Source organism: Colobus angolensis, unplaced genomic scaffold, assembly GCF_000951035.1.
Source record: "Colobus angolensis palliatus isolate OR3802 unplaced genomic scaffold, Cang.pa_1.0 Scaffold106, whole genome shotgun sequence".
Lineage (NCBI taxonomy): Eukaryota > Metazoa > Chordata > Mammalia > Primates > Cercopithecidae > Colobus > Colobus angolensis.
The window spans coordinates 3,860,579-3,871,103 of NW_012111586.1; the positions used below are offsets into that span (position 1 = coordinate 3,860,579).

Consider the following 10,525-nt stretch of genomic DNA (forward strand, 5'->3'; position numbering starts at 1 on the left):
AAAAAAAAAAAAAGAAATAAAAAAATTAGCTGGGCATGGTGGCATGAATGCAGTGGTGCAATCATACTTCACTGCAGCCTCAAACTCCAGCACTCAAGTAATCCTCCTGCCTCAGTCTCCCTAGTGGCTGGGACTGCAGGCATGTGCCATCATGCCCAGCTAATTTTTTTAAAAATTTTTATAGAGACAAGGGTCTTGCTGTGCTGCCCAGGCTGGTCTCAAACACCTGGCATCAAGCAATCCTCCTGGCTTGGTCTCTGAAAGTGCTGGGATTACTGGCATGAGCCACCATGCCTGGCCAACTTAGATATTGATTTGTTAAAATGATAATCTTTTTTCTTTTTTTGAGAAAGAATCTCGCTCTATCTCGCCCAAGTTGGAGTGCAATGGCCCAATCTCAGCCCACTGCAACCTCTGCCTCCCAGGTTCATGTGATTCTCCTGCCTCAGCCTCCCAAGTAGCTGGGATTACAGGCACTTACCACCAAGCCCAGCTAATTTTTGTATTTTTAGTAGAGATGGGGTTTCACCACGTTGGTCAGGCTGATCTTGAACTCCTGCCCTCAGGTGATCCAACCGCCTCGGCTTCCCAAAGGGCTTAGATTACAGGCATGAGCCCCCGAGCCCAGCCTGATAATATTTTCTTAAATAAAATATATTTTAAAAATTTTAGATACTCTAAAAATGCTACCTTCAAGAGGCCAAAAGGCATGTAATTTAACACACAATAACACCAAGTGTTACTGAACATATAGGCAACAGCGAAAATACTCCCAATTACATGTTCGTATCACAGTAATTTTATATGATAGAGAACAAAATCAAGAGAAAAAATGTTTTATCATAGTTGGAAAAAAGACAATTTAACATGCAAGAGTACATTTTAACATAAATTATATTTGAGTAAACTTTGTAAGACTTAAGAGAAATTAAAGATTTTTCTAAATTCCAAAGACTCAAAGATGAAAAATTTGCTACAAGTTACATAGGAGTTTTGGTCACCATTTTCAAATGTTATCAACTTAACTCCTTTCCTCTAAATACAATAAAACCCTCAACTTACAAATTCCTTTTTCTGTAATTTCTGAAATGTTCTCATTACTAACAGCGTTTCATATTTCAGACATTATTTGTTGGCTTCTAACCATACATCTAAAGATCCATACTTACAAAGTCCTCCTCTTCAAACTGCAACTTTTCCACCTTGTCTTCTTTCTTTTCTTCCCTAATCTCCATAGGTGGCTTTTCCGGAAAAGCACACCCTTTTCGGGAGTGGAAGCTGCCATTCCAGTGGCGATGGTTCCCTGTGCCACCTCCGCTACGCTGGCTCATGCCATCATGACCTCGGGAGGAGCTATGCCAACCAGATGGGTTCCCTGTGATTCCAGCATATGCTCCCTTAGAGACACCAGAGTCCACAGAATCATGGCGGAACAGGGAGGGCTGGTGCCAAGAATCTAGAATAGTAAAGAAAAGGAACTAATTAGATTGTTTGCTTCCTGATTTGGTTTAAGGTATTGGCAAAAGGCCTTCAGGGGAACTTGTTAATAAAAAGTCCACACACAAAAAATCACAAAATGTATCTTTTTCTTTGTGAGGTAATTTCTGAAATCAGTCCAACTGAATAGATGATTCACGAGAATCATAATCATAGTTAGACCTAGAAAGAAATGTAGTTGCATAATGACTACTAGAGAATCTAAATGAAAACTATGTTCAGAAAAGATCCTATTTCAAGATTACAGACACTACCCACAGCCTGGGCTTGTCCTAAATGAGTAGCTTAAACATAGTCATGAAAGTGGACACAGCTCACCTCCTGCAGTTCGTAGGAGACCATTGTTAAAAAAACCATCAGAGGAATTATGTCGACGGCGGCTTACTCCAAATCTACCTTCTCCTCTGGGTAGGTGCTCTCCGTGTTTTTCGAAGGTGGCAGTAGGTGACTAAGATGATGAAGTATGGAGAGGCAAATGGATAAACAGCTATTAGTCCCTTTCAATATCTTAATAGGTTTTGCATCAGGCCTTCAAAAAACAAGTAATAATGGTGATAGAAATCCATATTATAAACATACAGACCCTAAGGGTACCCCCAGGTGCCTAATTTAGAGAAGTCCTAGGTTATATATTCAATCATTAATTCACTTCCTTTATTCCAGGAGAGGAGAAAAGCTAGCCATTTCAATTGTTTGCATGAAAGGAGGGGGAGGGGAAAAAAACCTTGCAAATATCTGTAAGTATAAGCTCCAAAACTTTACACTTAAAAATATTTATCTTGTAGGAGAGGAAAATCAAGATGATTGCCTCAAAAATAATCCTAAAGTTTTAGTATTTCTGGAATAAGGGTGAAGGCAATGGTTGACATATCACCCTAGGAGGTCGGTAGTAATTACAGAGGTTTTTTTTTTTTTTAAAGTGATGAAGTCTCATGGTTGCCCAGGCTGGAGTGCAGTGGCACAATCAAAGCTCACTGCAGCTGCTTAAACTTGAGCTTAAAGGATCCTCCTGCTTCAGCCTATGGAGCAGCTAGAACATATTGACCCATGCCACTAAGTCTGACTAATCTTTTAAATTTTTTGTAGAGATGGAGGTCTCACTATTTTGCCCAGGCTGATCTCTCACTCCTGGCCTCAAGCAATCCTCCTGCCTTGGCCTCTCAAAGTTCTGGGATTACAGGTGTAAGCCACAGCACCAAGCTACTATAGAGTTCTTATAGTTTTATACAACATTTATTTCCAGATATAATACTTGTAACAATACTACACTTTTGGCATCATACCCATTTTACCCATTTACACACAATGAAAGAGGTCAAGAGAGAAAAAAATAAGTCTCTGAGGTAATAAAACTGAAAGGAAGCAGTCTGAGAAACTTTATAGATTAACTCTAATATCCCTTCCTATTTCAAAGAATTTTATTCTATGACATTCGTTTTTTGTTTTTTTTGAGACGGAGTCTCGCTCTGTCACATTGGCTGGAGTGCAGTGGCGCTATCTCGGCTCATTGCCAGCTCTGCCTCTTGGGTTCATGCCATTCTCCTGCCTCAGCCTCCTGAGTAGCTGGGACTACAGGCACCCACCACTGCACCCGGCTAATTTTTTGTATTTCTAGTAGAGACGGGGTTTCACCATGTTAGCCAGGATGGTCTTGATCTCCTGACCTTGTGATCTGCCCACCTCAGCCTCCCAATGTGCTGGGACCACAGGCGTGAGCCACCGTGCCTGGCCTATTCTATGACATTCTTTTTTTTTTTTTTTTTTGAGGGGGAGTCTCGCTCTGTCGCCCGGACTGGAGTGCGGTGGCCGGATCTCAGCTCACTGCAAGCTCCGCCTCCCGGGTTTACGCCATTCTCCTGCCTCAGCCTCCCGAGTAGCTGGGACTACAGGCGCCCGCCACCTCGCCCGGCTAGTTTTTTGTATTTTTTTTTTAGTAGAGACGGGGTTTCACCGTGTTAGCCAGGATGGTCTCGATCTCCTGACCTCGTGATCCACCCGTCTCAGCCTCCCAAAGTGCTGGGATTACAGGCTTGAGCCACCGCGCCCAGCCGACATTCTTAAATTATAGAGAACAAAGTCCATAAAGCCATGAAAATATGGGTATGTTTGACAAGGAAAACCTAAGTCAGGGCATGTTTACATTTATTTTTCTTACTATCCATATCCTTGCCAATATTTTACCCATTCGAGTGGGTAAAAAGATTTTCTCCTGTTTTCTCTTAAAAGTCTTATGGTTTTGGCCGGGCGCGGTGGCTCAAGCCTGTAATCCCAGCACTTTGGGAGGCCGAGACGGGTGGATCATGAGGTCAGGAGATCAAGACCATCCTGGCTAACACGGTGAAACTCCGTCTCTACTAAAAAAAAAAAAAAATACAAAAAACTAGCCGGGCGAGGGGGGGGGCGCCTGTAGTCCCAGCTACTCGGGAGGCTGAGGCAGTAGAATGGTGTGAACCCGGGAGGCGGAGCTTACAGTGAGCCAAGATCTGGCCACTGCAGTCCAGCCTGGGCGACAGAGCAAGACTCCATCTCAAAAAAAAAAAAAAAAAAAAGTCTTATGGTTTTAAGTTTTTAACTTATGTTCCATTTCAAGTTAATTTTTCTGTGTATGAAGCAAAGGCTGAGGTTCTTTACCCCACCCCCATACAGACAGATGCTAGTTCTTCTAGTTCAAAAACACAACACTATCACTTCCTCATTGAATTACCTTTGTACTTTAGTCAAAAATCAACAAAATACATACATAAGCCTTTTCTTTGTTTTTTTAAAAGCCAAGGTCTCATTCGGTCATCCAGACTGGAGTACAGTAGCCCGATCATAGCTCACTGTAGCCTCAAACTCCTTGGCTCAAGTGATCCTCCCGCCTTAGCCTCCCAAGTAGCTGGGATGACAGGTATTCGCCACCACACCTGCCTAGTTTTTTTCAAATTTTTCTTATACAGACAAGGTCTTACTTTGCTGCCCGAGCTGGTCTCAAACTCCTGGCTTTCAAGCAACCCTTCTGCCTCAGCCTCTCCAAGTGCTGGGATTACAGTCATAAGCCACGGAGCCCAGCCTCTACAGACCTATTTTTGAATTCACTATTCTATTATATTCCTTTTATGTCTATCCTTATGCCAAAACCACAGGACTTTGCTTACTACAGTTTTGACAATGAAAGAATGTCTTCTAATTCTTTTTACTTAGTTCACTGTGCTAAAACAATTATTCTTCTCTGATAGATCTGTATACTTTTCATGTAGCCCAGTAGCTCCAAGCCTTGGGTCAGATTAGGCCAATTATGAGATCCTGCAAATTTCATTAAGACAATTTGAAATTAAGTTTAGAACCGGGTGTGGTGGTTCATTGCTGTAATACCAGCACTTTGGGAGACTGAGGCAGGTACATCACTTGAGCCCAGGATTTCAAGACCAGCTGGGCAACAAGGCAAAACCCCATCTCTACAAAAAAATACAAAAAATTAGCTGGGAGTGGTAGTGTGCACCTATAGTCCCAGCTACCTTGGAGGATGAGGTAGGAGAATCGCTTGAGCCAGGGAAGTCGAGGCTGCAGTGAGCCACGATCGCACCACTGCACTCCAGCCTGGGCAACAGAGTAAGACCCTATCTCTATAAAAAAAACAAACAAAAATCCCAAAATGGAGTTTAGGCTGGTACAGTGGCTCATGCCTGTAATCTCAGCACTTCCAGAGGTCGAGGTGACAGGATCGTTTGAGGCCAGTTCTAGAACACCTTGGGCAACATGGTGAGACTCTATCTCCACAAAAAAAACAAAAAAGTTAGCCGGGCATGGTGGTGCTCGCCTGTAGTACCAGCCACTCTAGAGGCTAAGGCGAGAGGACTGCTTGAGCCAGGAGTTCAAGGCTGCAATGAGGTATGACCACGCCACTGTACTCCAGCCTGGATGACAGAGACCCTGTCTCAAAAATAAGTAAGTAAAATAAAGTTGAAACAAAATGAAGTTTAGAGAAAAGACCATGGGTCTAGATGAGACCAGAAGCACCTTCCCGAAGTCCACATTTTAAAATAGGAAAGGTAGGCCTTTTTTTTTGAGAATGCCTACCAATTTCATTCTTCCTCTATTCGTTGGCAAAATGGGAAGCGCTTTTAAGTTTACTAGCTTCCCAAACGTTTCATCAATAACTCAGGCTGATTCTTTTGTGTACTGTGACTAGGTCTGCTTTAATCTATATAAACTGGTAATTCCATTTGTGTTTACCGCTAATACAACACACACCTCCCCTGAAATTATTAAGTAGGTTAATACCTCTAAAACAGTTTTTAGAATTTAATCTGAGGTCCATGTAGTAGTTGAACAATCACTGTCTCTACCTTTTCCTCCTCTTCATCTATTGCCATAAACAAATGTGTGTTCACTCCAAAGGTCTGTATACCCAAGTGCCATTCCCCTTTTACTTCTGCCCCTTTGACCTCGACAACAGGTTAGCAAGTATGTTTAATCTCCAAAGTGTGCTGCAGCTAATACAAGACTTAACTGTGTCATGTAATGAGAAAAGCCTTAGGATGTAATGAAAAAAGTGAGATACTTAAAAAAAGAAAAAAAGAAACATAAAAAAGTGAGATACTTGGCAGTAATAAGGTACTAAGGTACACACTCGTGTGGACTGCCTAATTACTTATATCCTTCTAACAGAAAGCTATTGTCTATGAAAATGTTTTTGAAATCCTCAGATGAGATTGAATATATTAAAAAACATCAGGACTGGGCTGAGTGCAGTGGCTCACGCCTGTAATCCCAGCACTTTGGGAAGTCCAGGAAGGCAGATCACTTGAGCTTAGGAGCTGAAAACCAGCCTGGGCAACACGGTGAAATTCTATCTCTATAAAACGACAACAACAAAAACAAAAATTAGCAGGGTGTGGTGGTATGCAGCCTGTAGGCCCAGCTACCCTGGGAGCTGAGTCAGGAGGATTGCCTGAGCCCAGGAAGCCGAAGTTGCAGTGAGCTGTGATCACACTACCACACTTCATCCTGGGTGACAGAGGGAGACCCTGTCTCAAAACAAAACCAAACCAAAAAACAACCAAAAACCACTCCCAAACCCTCTAGTATTTGAGAAGTTACTACAGGAATGGAGAACAGTACCTTAGCTGACTGTGGTGTTGAGAAATTTAGCCAAGCAGGAACAAAATCATGCTGCGCCATTTAGGTCCAGTGTCTCCTTTCAGCAAGGTGAGGCATCCAACCTCATGGCCAGGATCTGAAAACAAAACAACTCAAATCACTAATGTTTATAAGAATGTGATACCAATGTGTAAAGGAATCTGTAATTATTCTAAGGTTCCTCTTTACAGAAAGATCTGCCCTCTGAGCCTCTTTATAAATTACTTACCAAGCCTTATAACTCAGAGAAGTTCTAAATAAAAGTAATTTTTGTTAAAACAAAAGTTCTAAACAAAAGAAAACGGTAACATGTGCCTGGAAGACTGACTTTTATTTTTTGTAGAGGAAGGTCTTGCTATGTTGCCCAGGCTGATCTTGAACTTCTGGCCTCAAGAGATCCTCCTGCTTCAGCCTCGCAAAGTGTTGGGATTACAGGTGTGAGTGACTGCACCCAGTGAATCTGGAAGGTTTTATGAAGGAAGCTAATGAATTCTTGATTGTTACATCAAAGAACTTGAAGAATTAAACATCTATTTAAAACCACAGACACTTATGAAAAGAGATTAATCTGCTTCAAGTACTCAGGTAAATTCTAGCAAAAGCAGTAGAAAATATTCTTGGCTGGGCACGGTGGCTCACACCTGTAATCCCAACACCTGGGGAGGCCGAGGTGGATCGCTAGAGCCCAGGAGTTTGAGACCAGTCTGGGCAACATGGCAAAACCCCATCTGTACAAAAAAATAATAAAGGAGCCAGGTGTGGTGGCACACGTTTGTGGTCCCAGCTACTCTGGAGGCTAAGGAGGGAGAATCACCTGAGCTGGGAAGGTTGAGGTTGCAGTGAGCTGAGATTGCACCACTGCACTCCAACCTTCGTGACAGAGTGAGACCCTGCCTCAAGCGGTGGGCAGGGGGGTGGGGGGGATCTTCCTAGAGAAGGACGATACAACCTCTCAAGAGCGTTTCTATTTAGTTCACATTAATTTCTTCAAATACCAACTAGCATCAGTTTTCCTGAGATCTGTTGGTGTCTTCAAATCACCCCACTGATATTCTCCAAAATTAAATACATCAGAAAGCAGTAGGTATTTTTTATGATGCATATACAGAGTCTTCTTTCCAAGTTAGACACATGGATATTTACCCCAGAGTGTAACCTCTGTGGTCCTGTTTCTGAACTCGAGTTGGCCAGCTGGATCTCCCACGAGGTTTTCCTGTTAAAAGGGTGCTTAAGTAACCTGGCCGGCAGCACGACTTACGATGAAGCACAAAGAAGCCAGGTTCTGTGTGGATCACTCTCTCAGTCCCCTCAACTGCTCATCTTAAACTATTTGGTTCCCGATACGTTTCCAAAAGGGGAAAGGGAAAAGGGGAAGGGGGGAAGGGGAACATAAAAAGTATTTGTTACATTTAAAAAGAGGGGAAAGGGGAAAGAGCTGTATCTATGTTCACCTCATTCAACTTCCTTGAGTTATGGCACTATGATGTTGCTTAACTAGGTAAGACATGGATATTTGCACCGAGTGCAAACACTGTTCATAACAAGGTCATAGCTAGAAAGACAGATGGGCTCAAGTGTAGACAAGTAATGTCATCAAGGTGATAGATCAAAAATACTAAGGCCCTATAAGAGATCTGAGCAGTCAACTCCAAAACATCCACATGACAAAGTCCTTAAAATACAAATTTCATTATTCTTACTCACGCAACTGCTAAAAAATAGTGTGCAGATATGTATTTATATTTGCCTTAACCTTCAAAATCTAGGGACATAAATCTTGTCTGTTAAAAAAAATAAAAATAAAAATATATCAGACAGGAATTTGCTATACACTTTTCCCTCCACAAACAGCAGCTTTCAAGGCAAATTTCTTGGTATAAAGCTTCTAAATGTATATTCTACGTCTTTGGCCTTTACTATTTATAAATTCAGAGCAAAGTTAAAACATTAGAAAGATGGGTGGGATGGGTATTAAGAAATAGTCTAGGAGAGATATAGTTCCAAAATGAGGATTTCTTCTTCGGTTTTCTGTGTTTCACTTGTTCTGCTCCTTCCCACAATCTGAATTGAGCCACTGGAAGGAGATATGGAGAATCTTCTACTGCTTTGGTAGAGAAGTCACTTATTATTTTGGATCCATTTCCACCATTTCACAATCATTTGAAGGCCACACGAATCTATTACTCTGTAAATGGAAAAACAAAACGTAAAATCACAGGAGGCAAAATCACTATCTCATATATATATATATCTGCTAAAATGAGACACAGTTAAATAATCAAATCAAGGCCCTGAGAGTAAAAACCCTTAAGTCCAATTTAGATACTATGGATGTATGTCACCACCTATACCAACAAGATGACTTGGATATAAATCTTTTTTAAGGATTTGAGAAAAGTCACCTAAACAGAGTTTGCTTTGGTTTTTTTTTTTTTTGGAGATGGAGTTTCGCTCTTGTTGCCCAAGCTGGAGTGCAATGGCGCTATCCCAGCTCACTGTAACCTCCACCTCCTGGGTTCAAGTTGATTCTCCTGCCTCAGCCTCCCAAGTATCTGGGATTACAGGTGTGCACTAACACACCCAGCTAATTTTTTGTATCTTTAGTAGAGACAGGGTTTCACTATGTTGTCCAGGCTGGTCTCGAAACTCCTGACTTTGTGACCTGCCCGCCTTGGCCTCCCAGAGTGCTGGGATTAAATAAGTGAGCCACCGTGCCTGGCCTGGAGTTTGCTTTTTTATATAAAAGCACCTGTAATCTCAACACTTCGAGAGGCCAAATTTTCCAAACAGCTGTCTAAGGTATTCAGAAATGCAAAATAATGGGTCTTTCAGATCTAGATTTTTCTCTCATAAATAGAACAGGTTGCCATGAGTGGTCAAAGAACCACACAGCTTGCTGGTATATTACCAAAGTCACCAACTACCTATTTGTTTAGTACTAGCCACAGCTAGGATCCTTAAGATATCTGTCATAGTATTTTTTATGTATTTATTTATATATACATATGTATTTAGATACCTGGCTCTCAATTCAGAGACTTAAAACTTTTATAATCTAACTTGTTAGGCACTGAGTGAAACAAAAATTTCTTTGGTAAGTTCTCAACATTCTTTCAGGGGATTCAAATTAGAAACAGGGTCTCACCCTATTGCCTAGGCTGGAGTGCAGTGACTTGATCATAGCTCACTGCATCCTTAACTCCCAGGTTTAAGCAATCTTCTCAGAGACCTCAGCTTCCCAAGTAGCAAAAAACCATGGGACTAGAGATGTGCACCATCATGCTCATCTAATTAAAAAATTTTTTTTGTAGACACAGGGTCTCACTTTGTTGCCCAGGCTGGTCTTGAACTCCTAGGTTCAAGCAATCCTCCTGCTTTGGCCTCTCACAGCGCTGAGATTACAGGTGTGAGCCACTGTGCCTGGCTGCAGAAAGATTTATTTGATAGAAAAGAAAATTTGCATCTATGGGCAATTCTGGTCTATACTGGTAAATTTTAGTTTGGAAGATACTTCTCATATATCCAATTCAGCAGCCTTGCACTATATCGTTCACGGGAATAAGTTCATGGGAATAAGAAATACCAAATTCAGGATAGTAAGTATCTCTGTGGGAAAAAGGAAGGGAAATAAAAAAGAGGTCCCAAAGAGTTTCAACTGTATCTGTAATGCATTATTTCTCAAGTTGAGTGATGGGTACAAGATGACTATTCACTTATTGCTCTTTTTATAAACTTGTAAAACTGAAGAGTATTAGGCCGGGTGCGGTGGCTCATGCCTCTAATCCCAGCACTTTGGGAGGCCGACACAGGTGGTTTACTGGAGGTCAGGAGTTCAAGACTGGCCTGGCCAACATGGTGATACCCCGACACTACTAAAATTACAAAAATTAGCCAGGCGTGGTGGTGC

The 10,525-nt window shown here is 41.7% G+C and overlaps 1 protein-coding gene across 1 annotated transcript in view; it reads right to left on the reverse strand.

Moving 5' to 3' along the window:
* Positions 1-10,525, reverse strand: part of GPBP1L1 (GC-rich promoter binding protein 1-like 1) — a 67,152-nt gene that overhangs the window by 32,855 nt on the left and 23,772 nt on the right. Inside the window, exons 2-5 of the mRNA XM_011946549.1 lie at positions 7,762-8,803; positions 6,601-6,715; positions 1,816-1,945; positions 1,170-1,456 (exon numbers count right to left, since the gene is read on the reverse strand). Of these exons, the coding sequence (XP_011801939.1) occupies positions 1,170-1,456; positions 1,816-1,945; positions 6,601-6,660 (477 nt within the window). The 5' untranslated portion in view covers positions 6,661-6,715; positions 7,762-8,803. The remainder of the gene's footprint in view (positions 1-1,169; positions 1,457-1,815; positions 1,946-6,600; positions 6,716-7,761; positions 8,804-10,525) is intronic.